Here is a 14,409-nt window from a genome sequence, read left to right as displayed (position 1 = left end):
CGCGGGGCCCCGCACCACCATTCGCCCCGGGCACTGCCTGCCCGGGGTAGGCTCTGCCGGCGCCGAAGACTCGGACGGCGACCGCGTTCCTGCATCGGCCGCCACGTCCGCCGGCCCCGGCAAAACTTCCACCTCCACCGTCGTCCGCCCCGGGCTCTCCGCGCCCGGGGTAGGTTCCGCCGGCGCCAAGGGTTCGGACGGTTGCTCCGTCCTCCTCTCGGACGCCGCCTCCGCCTCTCTCCCAGTGGCCGCCACGACAGTTGGCGCCTCCGCCGCTCCTGTGCCCGCCTCCGTCGACGCGGCCGGCGGGCTCGGCTCTGGCCTTAGCGCCCGCGCCTTTTCCGTCGCAGTAGCGCCCGCAGCCGGCCTACGGGAGATAGATAAAGAATGTCAAAGCTCAGTTCGGGCAAGAAACGCCCGGAAAAGAGCAAGAAAAGAGACTTACCGGTACTGCCACTTGACCGCTGGGAGCCTGAAGTCCGGGTCTGGCGGCGCCGTCCCGGATTCCTCCCGCCGCCTCTTCCGCTGGGGGTTCGACGGGGCCGCTGCGCGGGTCTCAGGCGCCGGCGCAGGACCCATCCGCACCAACCGCGGCTCCAGCACCGAGAATGCCGCCACTGCCGTCGGCGACGGCGGAGAATCCGGCACTAGAATGAGGGCTCGGGGACGCTTTCCCCGGTCCCCCGGCGCCACCTCCACGGCAATTTCGGAGGCGCCCTCCTCTCTGACACGGCGGCTGCTGCATGCGGCGGCCCCGTCGCTAGCCCGCGCCGAGCTGATTGTGGCCTCCTCGTCGAGCAGCTCCTCCAATCCGGGGAGTTCGGAGGCCTCGGGACTCCGGCTCCTCGGCTGGTCCACGGGCCCCTGGGCGTCGAACTCCGGCAGCCGCGCCATGATTGCCACCCGGTCGGGATTGGAGCAGAGCGCCATCTCCGGCCACGGGAGTTCCGCCCGGCCCATGTCCTCCACTCCGGTGATCACCCGCGTCATTCCCCGCAGCTCCGCCGGGCCCAGGTCCCAGCTCGCGCCGATCTGGGTCCTGGTGATGTCCTCCGGCCCGGTGTAGAACCAACTCGGCCGGGCCCGTTCTCGCAGAGGCGCCAGCCGACGACGCAGGAAGTCCACCACCACCATGACAGAAGTCAGCCCGGACTCGCGCAGTTCCTGGATGCGCTCCAACACCGGCTTCAGCCTCGCGTCTTCTGGCGGCGGCGCCTCCCACGTCAACCTTCGGGGTTCCGCCGCCACCTCTGGCAGTTCGAGGCGCTCGTGGGGGTCGACGTCGACGAAGAACCAGTCCCGTCGCCACTCCTCCCACTTGCTGCGCAGCACCTGGGGAATGTAATGATCCCCTAGGCCGTCCCGAAGCTGAAGGTTGCAGCACCCCGCGACGTCCGCCGTGGAATGCTCCCTCTTCTTCCCCACCGGCCGAAGGACGAAGAAATAGCGAAGCAGCGTTGCCGAAGGCGCCACCCCCACGAACATCTCGCAGAGGTGCGCGAAGATCGCCAACACCACCACGGAGTTGGGGCTTAGGTGCACCAATTGAATGCCGTACGTCTCCAGCACTTGCAAGAAGAAGGTGGAGAACGGCGGCACCAACCCCGCCGCCACAAAAGATGTGAAGAGGACAATCCACCCAGGGACGGTCATCACCGGCGTCAGGCTCGCCGGCGTCACTACCACAGCTCCTGCTTGCCCCTCCGGCACCAACAGTTTCCTGATCTTGTCCGCCGCCTCCTCGTTCCTCAGACGAGACTCCGGCAAGATGCTGTCCTAAGTCTTGTCCCGACGTCCTCCTCCGACCCTCGTCATCTCGGCAAGAATATAAGGTGTTTTGGTGGTGGAGAGAGAGAGAAGGAAGAATGCTCCGATCGTCTGAGAATTTCCTAAGGGGCTTCGGAGCACGAAGAAAGCAAGAGCAGGAGTGCAAGAAGGCGTAAAAAGGAGGGACGGGCCGATCCCTTCCCCCTTTTATATCTCAAAAATCAAAAATTACCGCCCAACGGTTCGCTCGGTGAAGCGTCGCCTCGGTCGACGCAAACGCCAGGCGAATCTCCCGCCGATCGTGCGGCATCAGCAACTGCCAGGCGTATTTTCCTCGATCTGCGCGACGGCCGCGCGTGCCGCTCGTACGGTCGTCATACCCTTCGGAAGTTGTATGGACACGCGTCCACTCGTTTTCCCGCTGGGTCGTACCTGAGGTCTGGGTCTGCAAGGGCCGCCTCTCGAAAGCCTGCCATGTGGCGTCTGCACTAGCCTCAGCCTCGGCCGCGATGAAGGGCCCATCCGCAGTCTCCATCCCGTCGCCTACCAATGGGCCCGGGGGCTACTGTCGGTGTATCAGGAACCAGGGGTCCCTGAGTCCCGAGATCGGGCCGGCCATCCGCCACGTGTCACCATCCCGCGAGGACCCCCCCTACACGATGAGAGGAACTTAAGTTCCGGGAGAAGGCGCTCGGGGCCGCATCCTTCGGTTTTCGAGCACCCCAGTCCCCCGATGACCCGTAGAGTCCAAGTACCGGGAAGAAAGTGCTCGGGAGAGGGTGCTCGGGGCTGCACGTGGCAGCCCCCGAGGACTCGGTTCCCCGAAGGTCTCACCGGAGTGCTCGGGAGAGGGTGCTCGGGGCTGCACGTGGCAGCCCCCGAGGACTCGGTTCCCCGAAGGTCTCACCGGAGTGCTCGGGAGAGGGTGCTCGGGGCTGCACGTGGCAGCCCCCGAGGACTTGGTTCCCCGAAGGTCTCACCGGAGTGCTCGGGAGAGGGTGCTCGGGGCTACATTTGGTAGCCCCCGAGGACTCGGTTCCCCGAAGGTCTCACCGAAGTGCTCGGGAGAGGGTGCTCGGGGCTGCACGTGGTAGCCCCCGAGCGCCTGGTTCCCCGAAGGTTCACGCAAGATCGCCCGACGACCCGAAGGGTCCCATCGGCGGGGTGTCAGCCGGTCAAAGGTCCAATACCGCATTCAATAGTCACGCGCGGCCTGACATCCTGACATCCTGACATTCTCAGCTGCCCACGCCCTAGTGTCAGACCCTGCCGTGCTTTGGCAGGGGGGCGTGGGTCCATTAAATGCACGGGTCCCGTCCCGTTTCATCCAGGTGCCTCGGGATAACGTTGGCAGAATCGAAGCGCTCCGCCTGCCACCCTGCCCCGGCAGAAGAACAAGACAGGGTGGGCGCACCGGGCACCTCTATGGCTGCCCGGTGGGCCCTCTTAATGGCACCGGAGGACATCCACAGTGGCGGGTGGTCGGATGCACGCCGCATTTTTCCACCGCCCTTGTCACTTCGCCAAGACGAAATGATGGCACCTTTCTCCGTGGCACCTTGGCACTCGCGCCCCCTCTTTCCCATTCAGGATAAGTCGAGGTCGGCGCGCCTATAAAAGAAAAGGATGGAGAACACATAAAGAACACGTCAGGAAAGACAGCATAAACAGGAGACATAGAAGAAGCGCGACGAACACGATAGAACAAGAACATCGCAGACAAGCTCGAGCAGAGCTAGAACACGGGAGCCTCAAGCTCTCTGTAGACAACACACCCCTGTAACCAGGCACATCCTTGAAGAATTCCCTTCAAGGAAAGATATTGCACTCATACAGGAGTAGGGTGTTACGCCCCCGTGCGGCCCGAACCTGTCTAAACCCCGGTGCATCTATCTCTTTTGCACTAGGTCGATCTTCCCCCCACCACCAGCCGCTGCATTTATTTTCGTTTTCATTTATTTCCCCGACGAGCTCGTTCAGGATCATCCCCCGGTCGAATCTTTAAAAAGGGGTCTCTCGAGATCCCAGCGACAGGAGTTCACTCTCCGACACATGGATTGATCTTAAATGGAACATATGGTTCATATATCATCTGTGAAGTCGTGTTGCCTCGATTTTCTCTTGTTAAAAGTTTTTTCTATTTTTGCTTTCGCTTGAGTTTTGAGGTGCGTTAGGTGATCCAAATAGGAGAAGGCTATCAATTTCACAAGAAATTTGTTGAAGCGCCTATTCACCTCTCTCTATTCGTCAATCTTATTACTACAATTAGTATCAGAGTTGGTTTGATCACTTGTTGACTTTAACTGACTTTATGATCCGTAGACGATATAGAGAGAAGTGAGAAGATTAGGCTATTTGATAGCCGTGATTTTTTTTTACTGAAAGATGCGTATAGAAATTTATTTTCTAAGTTAAGTAACTGCAATATGAAAAATAATTAATTTTAACTATAAAATCTCTACTGCTTACCAGACAAAGTTCAAATTAAACAGTATAACACCAACAAAATCAAAAATATTTTATTCACAAACCTAACTCGAAATAAGTTTGCCGGGCTCCTTGTCCACGCAAGGAAGGCGTTGCTGGACTAGGAGGAAGAAGAAGCGGAGGGGGAGGAGAGGGGGCTGCTGGCGTGCTGCGTGGCTTCCATCGGATTGTGCATGGGAGAGATCACCAAGGAGGCTCTGCGGCTGGAGGCGCACATCCTTTGACTTCTGCAACCTCATTAGCATAGTGATGTACAAATATGCATGGCATTCTTCCTGCGGACTTGCGCACAAAACCAAGAAATACTGCAAAATTTAAATTTGGAGGACAACTCTTCCAAACTTGAGACAAATTATCACGCAGTTCAACTTTGCATGCAGCGACCTTAAGAAGCTGATGAACAAGACACTCAGCCTCCTCCCACCACAACACCTCATGCCACAAATACCTCTCCATCTCATCACCCAACACGCTCAATGCAAACGCTGCTTCTTCCAGCCCAAAATACAACCCGCTCACCATTACACATGTCTGCATCTATTCCTACAAAAGGAGACAAAAGAAGACCTGCAGGCTGTGTTGAATGCTGGCAACCCAGTGCCAGAATAGTTTAGCTGATTTGCATTGCTTCAGTGTGGTACTTGTCCAAGTCAGCATCCAGATCCTCAGCAGAAACTTGCTGATCGCCACGCCCTCCCCTCCCTCGTCCACGGCCCCCATGGTCTCGCCCACGCCCACGCCCACCGAATCCACCTCTACCCCGAGGCCATCCTCCAGCACCACCCCTACTAGGTCCACTGCGAAAATTGAAGTACTGGATTTCTTACTCCAAATCTTAGAAAAAAAATAAAAATAAAGGCACAGCAAAACATTGTTGATATTGTTGAATCATATACCAATGCAATCTTAAATTAGCAATTGATAGCTATGACTCAATTTTGATTTAGTTTCGCATTTCACAATTTGAAAGCACTCATATCATGCGGAGGCAATATTGACAATTCAATGCAGGATTTCCATATGATTCTTAAACCTGAACAAAACTGGATATGAAAAATGATTATCATGGCTCATATATATATGTTTGTCACTAATATGACTGCTATATACCTATTTCCCACAGGACATAAAAGAGATATGTTTTTCAACAAAAATCGTGGGAGTTTCAATATGAGTATTGGAATCTCAAAAAATCCCTGTCCTGCTCGTACTTTCAGCTGCAGAAATTCATCTTGCATTAGTGACAGGCACAACCTTTTGAAACCTACCTGCATTGATAGCTGTAGAAACATACCTGCAGAAATTCTAACAGGCACCACCGGCTGCTACCTATTTGTGCAAATCAAGCTAAAGGGTAATGACTGGAAAGCAGTATGATATTTCGAAGACGAGGCCTTCTAAATAAAAAAAGCAGTATGATATTTTTGGAAAGCAATGTTTTGCAGCAAAAAAGAAAAAGAAAGGCATAATGGCAGAGAATGATGCTACAAACCCTTTGAAAGGCAAATTGAAGTTTGCAGCTGGTGGATTGAAGGCGAAGGTGGCGGTTGGTGGCGCCTCAACATTTGTTCCAATGATCTCGATTTTCATAGGTTTGCCATCAAGCTGCACATTGTTGTACCTCTTAACAGCAGCTAGAGCATCCGATCTTCTTGAGAACAAAACCTCCGCAGTTCCCTGCCGAAATTGAGTGACAATAATGAGCAATGAACCCGAGAAAAAAATGGAGGGCACAGACAGAAATAGTGCGGGTGCTAGAAGATAAGGTACCTTTGATCTTCCACTCCTGTCATAGTTAATGGAGAAACGCTTGATATCACCAACATCAGAAAAGAGTTCCTGAGCAAAGGCGAGAAAGCATGTTAATTGTGAAGCAACTCCCCCTACAGGTAAATGTAGAGCAAGATGAAAGATAGAATGTTATTTGTTTCCTTGGCATAATAAGCAGCATTTGGCAATCGATGAATCAATCAATCAAATGTAAACAAAGTGATGTTGAGGCATCAACTACTACCTTGATGTCGTCGTTGGAGACGGCGTAGTCGAGGTTGGAGATGTAGAGCTTGGTGGGAGTGTCGAGGGCGGCCATCGGGGGCTGGGCCCCGTATCCATACGCCATGGGCCGCGCATGTGCCTGGATGAAGGCGAGGATGCATGGATTTAGGGTTTAGTTAGGGTTCGTGCGTTACGGGGTGGGGAAAGAGCAGCAAGAGGAGGAGGGGGAAGCGATCTAATCTCACCTGGAAAGAGGAGGTGGTGCGGTGGTGGAGGTGGTAAGGGGCGGCAGCAGCGCGGGTGTTGACGCGGCGGCGGGGGGCTGTGGGTGCAGGGCCTCCAGCTCCGCGGGGGCGTTGGTTGTGCCGCTTGTTCTTGTTTTTGGAGATGAGGTCGTCGAGGGACATGTCGAGGGCGTCGGCCATCCTCTCTCTCTCTCTCTTCTCCCGCGGCGGGGCGGCGGCGGCGGGGAGAGAGAAGGGAGGAGGAGACGAGACGAGGAAGACACCGCAACTAGTTGGACAAGCAAAGCAGTCCAGTCCAGTCCAGTGGGCTACTACTGCTGTTGGGCTAGGCTGGGCTGGGCTGGGCTGGGCTTCCCCTTTGAGGAACCGTCCAGCCCAGGCCCAGACACCACTTTCGTTTCCGTTCATCGTCTTCCTGCTTCTCCTTTCCGCAAGCAATCCAGGGGCGAGGTTCCGAGTGGAGCGGCGGCCGACTGGAGGAGCTTGAAGAGGACGATTTGATTCGACATGATTCCCTTCAAGCAGGAATTCACCTTGGGTCAGTGAGTCCACATCGATCTATCCTTCTTTCTTCCATTCAGATGTCTTGTATTGGGTGCTGATCCTGAATCCTTGCACCGTTTGGGTGGGGATCGATGGATGCAGAGGAGAGGGCGGCGGAATCCGCGGCCATGATCGCCAACTACCCCGCCAGGATCCCCGTACGTGCCCGTTCCCCCTCTGCCCCTTCTCTGCCTTCCAAAACCAAGGCATATATATGTGTGTATATAGATATATATATATGTGTACACACACACACACACAGCGCGCGCACACACACACACAGATATATATATATATATATATATATAGATATACATACATACATACATACATACATACATATACACCACTGGTAAGTGCACAAGTTAGGGTATTCCGCCGGTGCAGATTGAATCAGCGTTATATTCTTCATGCTGGAGTATAACATTCACCACTGCAGATTAATTGAATCATTTCCTTTTCTTTTGCGTGATAGCCATCTGTTCCTCCGAACCAATTTTGCGTATGCTCAAGGTTTCTTAATTCTTACCAAGATGATCCCTTGACAATTGAAACATTGCAATTTGTAGCCCAAACAATCGAGGCATTTTACTCTGAAGAAATGAGTTTACTGAAATTGATCATATGTGAGCCTAAATAAATTGAGCATTCCCCTTTTGCCTGTTTCACATTTATTGAGTTGCTTCAACATAACACTCATGAACTAGTTTGTTTTGTATTTGCAGGTCATTGTTGAAAGGTTTTCAAGGAGTAATTTACCAGAAATGGAGAAGAGGAAGTAAACTACTGCTTTGAAACTCAAGTCACCACTCTTGTGCCCTGCCCATTACTAGCGATGGATTGTTTATTGATTCTGTGCTGCTGCATGCCTGATGTTTTGGAAGCTGGTATTTGATCATCATTTTGGAAGCCTGAAATTGATGTAATACAACTTTGATTGCAGGTACCTGGTTCCATGTGAGATGCCGGTTGGGCAGTTCATTTTCATACTACGCTCTAGGTTACACCTATCTCCTGGAACAGCGCTATTCGTGTTTGTCAACAACACTTTGCCCCAAACAGGTGAGCTTGTTCATCATATATCTGTTGTTCCTCTTTAATTCCCTGCTGAAGCATTCGGCCATTTTTCCCCTCGCTTGCAACCTGTACGTCTATGTAAAAGTAGAAAGGAGTAAACCGAAATATGTTTTGCTTCCATTGATATTGATCATGCAATTTCTACAGCTAACCTCATGGGAAGTGTATATGAATCTTACAAGGATGAGGACGGCTTCCTTTACATGTGCTACAGCAGCGAAAAAACATTTGGCTGACTCATCTGTCGGCTGTAGAAATTTGCTTCCAGGTAGCCCAGCATGTGTATGTATGTAGTTAGGTGTAAAATGTAACACAAAGTTTCAGAATTAGTGTAAATAAAATACAGTAGCTCCTTGGTTCCTTCTCTGGCAAAATGAAACAAATCCTGTGCATTGTATCCGGTTGGTTGAACAAGTTATTGTATCCGGTTTCATCCCTCGGATCGCATGTGGTTAAATGTGTGCTCCATGTTTTTTGGCATCACCCGCCTCAGCAGATGCCTCGATCACATTATTGTATTCATGGGAATACACGTTGCTATTCCTAACACAACCAACCCACCCGGCCCACTTCTTCCACCACGCCGGCTCCACTTCCAGTCCACTGCCAACACCTTCAACCTCCTCCTCACCAACTGAATCCTGCAGTCACTCCCTCCATCGGCACCATTGACGAACCCAGGCCAGCAGCGTCAAACCCGATGGCGCCTCCTGCTCCAATCAGAGCGCCATCAAGGCGTGTGGTCAAGGCTGCTGGCTCAACTGAAGCTGCGCTCCAGAACGCGCTGGACTATGCATGCGGCATTGGAGGAGCAGATTGTTCAGCGATTCAGCCATCGGGGACCAGCTGCTACGATCCAAATACCCTCCAGGCCCATGCGTCCTACGCTTTCAATAGCTATTACCAGAGGAACCCTGCACCTTGTACACGTAACAGCATATCACTCTTTACATCAACATGTAAAAGTTTCATGACCTGCAGCTTGATATATAACAAATATCAGACATATCCGCCAGTTTTCTCCCCCTCCTTTTGGAGAAGTAACATAGGTAGCTAGAGTTGAGAAACAAGCAGTTTCATGAAATCAGATCAAAGTGTGCTGATATATGCATATTATGTTCTTCCCTTCAGCTAGCAGTCAGTTTGATAGGAAAACTTAAAGACGCCACAGATGTTCAGTTGAGTGCATTTTCAGTTGAACCATCTGAAAGTTTAGGTGATCAGTCTTGAACGTGTCATGTCCAACAGCAACCACAAACTACTCAGGTTAGCTGTACGACTAGCTAGTTTTTGAACAAACAAAGACCAAACCGTGCATTGCTAGGACATGAAATGAAAGCATCATATAAATTTTCTTTTCATCCAGAACAGTAGTTAGCACGTTATTGGTTGAAAAATCGACCAAGGGGGGATTTGCCTCCAGGAAACTGCTCTGCACTTTTCTTCCTCGCAAATTGCTCTGAATTGTTTAAGCTTTGGTTGGGTTGATATATGGTTGAGCCATCAGTGATGTCAAGGGGAGGAGTGTTGTTGTTTGATCCAATTGTCGCGCCTACTTTCCCACTGTCTCCAACAGCTTTGTTGTTTGTTGGCAGCTATAAGTAGCAGCAGGCACTTCTCCAGTATTCTGTCCCCCCATTATTTTTCTTAATTTAGAGCTGAGCTGCTTGTCACTTGCTTGCATTCTACAAAATATAATCCAGGTGCCTCTTTGTGCCCATCGTACATTTTTGCAGGTAAATTTATGAATCATCTCCTGCGAGTCCTGATTCTTGTTTCAAGGATGAATTACTTGGTTGTGATCCTGTTTGCCCTTGGTTCTTTCGTTAATATCTTTCTGTAAGTGCTGCCTATGCCTATATATATGAGGTGTCAATATCAGGCTGTGTTCACTGAATTATGAATTGTGAAGTGAAGAGAGTAGTCGATCGTTAACTAGTGTGTTGTGGTAGAGCTGAGGGCAGGCAAGCAGGAAGCCTGATGAGACAGCTGAGCTCGATCATGCAAAGAATTCCAATTGATTGATGATTCACAAGAAATAAGAGGCACCTGGATTCCAATTCCAATTCCAATTCATACTACTAGCTAGCTAGTAGTGCATGTTTCTACCAACTACCAAAATCATTCATTCATGGTCACGGCATTGTGTAGGTATCTTGTTTAATTTGTAGGGCTAGCTGCTGGGCCTGGGAGTTGAGTTTACTGATGTGTTTGGTCTCAATCAGCATGCATGTTCTCCTTGTCTGCAATCCTCAGCGGTCGATTAGAGATTTACATTCAACTTAATGTTTGGTGGCACAACAAAAACTGTTAATTTGATTTCAGGAAATAGATAAGATAAAGCTTGTTCGGTTTAAACCACGAATTGATATTGAAGAGACATTATTTTACTTTTGCCTGCAAAATGCACAGTGTTGCTTCTTTGTTAGTAATATTGACTTGTAGTACAGTTGAAGATGCTAGTCACAACAGCAGTCGCTCAAAATGCTGAGGAATTAAATTTTGGTTTTCCTTGAAGCTGGACTAGAAGACTACACTTTTGGGCGCCTTCTCCTTCCTTTTTGATTTGTTTGCGTGCCTCTAATTTATTTGAGAACAATGAGTTAGTCCTTAATTTTGTCAAGGCGTACCAGCCCTAGTAAACTACTCCACTTAGTAAACCTGACTGACGGAATTAGCCAGCCAGCCAGCCAATGGCTTAATTAGTATTTTTAATGTATTGAAAGCTGAGACATCTCATCACATTCATTGTATTGTATTGTATTGTATTGTGAGTAGCCTGGCTGTACCTGCTTGTTCCTGCTGCCTGATTAGCACAGCTTCCCTTTGTCTTGTGTTGGGAGGGATTCAGTCAGCAGAGCCAGATCAGGGAGCACTGCTAATCTGGATCGCATCAACAATCGGTAGCAATCATGAAGCAACAAGTTCTGAGCAGCAACGGCCATGGCAGCTGCAGGGTCTCCTCCTCCTCGCCTTCGCCGTCTCTGGCAGCCGCGCGAACGCGGGGGACATCAAGACCCAAAGCCAAACAAGCTGATCCTTCTCCTCCAACGACTCCAGCTCCAGGAGTGAAGTCCAGGCCAAGAACCACCACCACCACCACCACCACCACCACCATGGCAGCAGCGAGGAGGCAGCTGCCTGTGCCTGCGCCTGTGAGGAGGGTGAACACCAAGGACAAGAACAAGGAGTCGGAGACAGTCGAGGAGGAGGTGGTGCGCCTGCGCGGGGAGGTGGAGGCCATGCGGAGGGAGGTGCAGCGCCTGCTCCGCCTCAACGCAGACCTGCAGCAACACCGCAACACCCAGCTCCAGGTGCAGCAGAGCAAGGCCATCGTCAGCAGCGATCTGTCGCGGCCTCCCAATCCCCCGCCGCCGCCACCCAAGAAAATTCCAGGAGGAGTCCCAGCACCGCCGCCGCCTCCTCCTCCACCGCCGGGGCAGCAGCAGCGTGGTCCTTCAAGGGTATGCCTGGTGAACAAGGCCACTGCGCTGCTTGACATGTACAGCTCGCTGACCAAGCATCAGCGTGACACACAGAGGAGAACAAGCGCTGCCGCCGCTCAGGCTCAGGCTCAGGCTCAGCACAGCAGCATTGTTGACGAGCTGCAGAACCGCTCCACGCACTTGTTAGCGGTCCGTCGGTCACCATCCTTTCATTTTCTGAAATTATATACACTCTTCAAAGATACATCCTTTTTCTCCCCCCTGACCATTTCACTCCCCTTTTCAATCGATCAGATCAAAGCGGATGTCGAAACAAAAGCCGAGTTCATCAACGATCTCATCAAGAAAGTCCACACCAGTATCTACACCGATGTAGAGCAAGTAGTCACCTTCGTGGATTGGCTGGATCAGCAACTTTCAACTCTGGTAATCACCTTTCCTTCTCTATATATCCGTCCACGCTTGTTATTATTACTGATGTAACTTGTGCTCAAATAATTTACAACTTTGCAGTCTGACGAGACAGCCATCTTGAAGCACTTCAACTGGCCAGAGAGGAAAGCTGATGCATTGCGGGAAGCGGCATCCGAATACCGACATCTCAAATCTCTTGTAACAGATATCTCTTCCTTGAATGATGATGGTAGCCCTACATCCTGTGAGGCCACTCTCAGGAAGATTTCAAGCTTGCTAGATAAGTACGTATGGCAGCAGCAAGAACAGCAGTCACCATATGTATCTACACTCGTGCAGACATGTTTTGTCGATGCCAATTAACTCAAGATATGATATGATGCTTGTCAGATTGGAGAAGGGCATGAACAGATTGGTGAATTTGAGGAGCTCAGTGATGCCGTCCTACAAGGAGTTGAGCATTCCAACTGACTGGATGCTTGATTCAGGGATCGCTTCAAAGGTTCTGCTATATGCCGGTGAACCATCAAAAGGTTAAGTCTGAATTGTGGTTGTAACATGTTTACTTTTTGCAGATGAGATTGGCATCAGTGAATCTGGCGAAGATGTATATGAAGGGAGTCCTGAAGGAACTGGACAGCAGGGATACAGCAGGGAACGAGCCTGCTCTGGTTGCTCAGAGCGTGCGCTTCACCTACAGGGTCCACCAGGTAAGGTTCACCACTCGATCTACATCATGCATATATGTTGAGGAACCAGACTGATGGATGAATGGATTGTTAATTCGCTTCCTTTGCTTGCTTGCAACCTATGAATATGATGGTGTGTAGTTTGCTGGAGGCCTCGACTGCGAAGCAATCCACGCTTTTGAAGAGCTAAGACGGCGGGTTCGGCCGATCTCTTCTCCTTAACCTCTACATCTACATCTCTATTCCTCTTGTTAACAAAACAATATGTAGCGCCTGAGTATTTTCTTTATTTTAAATGGCAGAGTGAAATCTTGAGTGATTGAACACTGTTTAAATGTAATGTTGTATTTTCGATATGTATAAAAAAAATCTGGCTATCTACTAATTTCATTTTATCCTACGTACCGTCTACTGTGCCAATTTAAGTAACACTTTGGAGTACATTTGCAGAAGAAAAATGTAGGTCTAATAGTATTACATCGATATTTTGGACTAGATAGCTAGCTGTTCATGAAACCAAACGCCAAGTTGCTGGGTTCAAACCTATTTATGCCGAGCCGAAGTTCCGACGAAAAGGGGCTCGAAAATTAATTTTGATGGCTGCTTCCAAGAGATGAGTCACATTGAGCTAGAGATGTATACAAGTCTGAAATTGTCTCTGCAAAAGAGAATGTGACATGTTAGCTCGCTCATGAACTTTCCAAGATTGGCACTTTGTTGGTACCTTTATGCAGAGAATGGTGGAGGGGTTGTAGGAGTTAAGGGAGCTGAGAGATGAAGCAGAGAGACAATGTCACACCCAGTTTTTCCCAAACTAAAAAAAAAAAAATCTTTTCTTTGTCTATCTCCTCCGTTCCATCCCGTCCCATCACACAGTGCCGCTCGTATCACCACCGTCCTCCCGACCTTGCCGCACACTGTGCTCACCGTCACCCCGTCCTTGTCATGCACTGTGGCCCCTCCTCGCCGCCGTCACACCGTCTCGTCTCGTCGGACGCGGCGCGCACGTCACGTGAATCCCAACCGTGCCATACCCGACGCCATGCCGCCGTGTCCTCGTCGCGCTCCCTGGTCGCCTATAAAAGGCGCCGAGCTCCCCACATTCGCCATCACCACCTCTCCTCTCCACCGCCTCCCTCTCCCACTGCGCCACCACTGAAGCCGACTGCCGTCTCCGCCTCCGGAGCGCCGCCACCACCGTTGAGCACCGCACCTCTCCCTTCCTTCCCCGAAGCCAAACCGAGATCCCCTCAAACCGTAACACTATCACGTACCTGGGCCACACGCCGCATCGCCATCCTGCCGTCAGAGCTCCCCTCCGCCGCCAACCAACCCAAATTCGTCGCCACCACCTCCTTTTTCCGGTCACCAGAGTCCGCCGCCCGCCTCCACCGCCACTCCATCGCCCCTTCCTATGCTCCCCTCCCTCGATCCGATCGGATCTGAGGCCCCCTTTGGAATGCGGGATTTTTTCCCGATTCCTGCGGGAATTGAACTGATTCATGTGAAATTCTTATGAAATTTCTGCGTTCCAAAGGGGGCCTGAGCCAGCCACAACCCTCTCTCTTATCCTTTCACTGTCCCTACAAGTGGACCTAGCCGGGCCCCCACTCGAGTGAGCCGAGCCCAGCCTCGAGCCCAGCCACCTCCAAAACCCAGCTGAGCCGAGGCTAAATCGGAATATTCCTCTCTTTTCCTTTTTCCTAATTTTATCTCCTAGCAAAACTTTCAAAGCCCGTTTCTCCT

General features: G+C 51.1%; 3 protein-coding genes across 6 annotated transcripts; 2 read left to right on the top strand and 1 right to left on the bottom strand.

Annotated features, from left to right (window-relative positions):
* Positions 1-4,588: 4,588 nt before the first annotated feature.
* Positions 4,589-6,902, bottom strand: LOC133886627 (THO complex subunit 4A-like). The gene is made up of 5 exons (XM_062326360.1): positions 6,495-6,902; positions 6,269-6,388; positions 6,025-6,093; positions 5,747-5,931; positions 4,589-5,051 (listed from the first exon to the last, which is right to left on the bottom strand). Exons 1-5 carry the CDS (start codon positions 6,900-6,902, stop codon positions 4,865-4,867), a joined length of 969 nt encoding a protein of 322 aa, XP_062182344.1. The 3' UTR covers positions 4,589-4,864.
* LOC133886628 (autophagy-related protein 8D) lies at positions 6,892-8,474 on the top strand. The gene is made up of 5 exons (XM_062326361.1): positions 6,892-7,032; positions 7,140-7,195; positions 7,763-7,815; positions 7,981-8,099; positions 8,262-8,474. The coding sequence occupies exons 1-5, from the start codon at positions 7,002-7,004 to the stop codon at positions 8,348-8,350; spliced, it is 348 nt and encodes a 115-aa protein (XP_062182345.1). The 5' UTR covers positions 6,892-7,001; the 3' UTR covers positions 8,351-8,474.
* A 1,032-nt stretch (positions 8,475-9,506) lies between these two features.
* On the top strand, positions 9,507-13,063 carry LOC133886626 (protein CHUP1, chloroplastic-like). Of its 4 annotated transcripts, none has more exons than XM_062326359.1 (7): positions 9,507-9,817; positions 10,966-11,749; positions 11,855-11,986; positions 12,074-12,258; positions 12,365-12,476; positions 12,550-12,684; positions 12,805-13,063. In XM_062326359.1, exons 2-7 carry the CDS (start codon positions 11,027-11,029, stop codon positions 12,883-12,885), a joined length of 1,368 nt encoding a protein of 455 aa, XP_062182343.1. In that variant the 5' UTR covers positions 9,507-9,817; positions 10,966-11,026; the 3' UTR covers positions 12,886-13,063. The 4 variants fall into 4 exon arrangements, with proteins under 4 accessions (XP_062182343.1, XP_062182342.1, XP_062182341.1 ...); XM_062326358.1 differs by having other exon boundaries at positions 9,508-9,817; positions 10,893-11,749; XM_062326357.1 differs by having other exon boundaries at positions 9,508-9,850.
* The last annotated feature ends 1,346 nt before the right edge of the window (positions 13,064-14,409 follow it).

Source organism: Phragmites australis, chromosome 12 (assembly GCF_958298935.1).
Source record: "Phragmites australis chromosome 12, lpPhrAust1.1, whole genome shotgun sequence".
Taxonomy (NCBI): domain Eukaryota; kingdom Viridiplantae; phylum Streptophyta; class Magnoliopsida; order Poales; family Poaceae; genus Phragmites; species Phragmites australis.
The sequence above is the reverse complement of the archived record's forward strand: the minus strand, read 5'-3'. Positions and strand labels throughout refer to the sequence as shown.

Excerpts from the sequence above, each read along its gene's own strand:
- LOC133886627 (XM_062326360.1), bottom strand. The coding sequence starts at position 6,902 with ATGAACGGAAACGAAAGTGGTGTCTGGGCCTGGGCTGGACGGTTCCTC. Across the intron at positions 6,094-6,268 it reads TCTCCAACGACGACATCAAG|GAACTCTTTTCTGATGTTGG; the intron begins GTAGTAGTTGAT and ends GCCTTTGCTCAG. Across the intron at positions 5,932-6,024 it reads ACAGGAGTGGAAGATCAAAG|GGAACTGCGGAGGTTTTGTT; the intron begins GTACCTTATCTT and ends CAATTTCGGCAG.
- LOC133886628 (XM_062326361.1), top strand. The coding sequence starts at position 7,002 with ATGATTCCCTTCAAGCAGGAATTCACCTTGG. Across the intron at positions 7,196-7,762 it reads ACTACCCCGCCAGGATCCCC|GTCATTGTTGAAAGGTTTTC; the intron begins GTACGTGCCCGT and ends TTGTATTTGCAG. Across the intron at positions 8,100-8,261 it reads CAACACTTTGCCCCAAACAG|CTAACCTCATGGGAAGTGTA; the intron begins GTGAGCTTGTTC and ends CAATTTCTACAG.
- LOC133886626 (XM_062326359.1), top strand. The coding sequence starts at position 11,027 with ATGAAGCAACAAGTTCTGAGCAGCAACGGCCATGGCAGCTGCAGGGTC. Across the intron at positions 11,987-12,073 it reads ATCAGCAACTTTCAACTCTG|TCTGACGAGACAGCCATCTT; the intron begins GTAATCACCTTT and ends ACAACTTTGCAG. Across the intron at positions 12,259-12,364 it reads ATTTCAAGCTTGCTAGATAA|ATTGGAGAAGGGCATGAACA; the intron begins GTACGTATGGCA and ends GATGCTTGTCAG.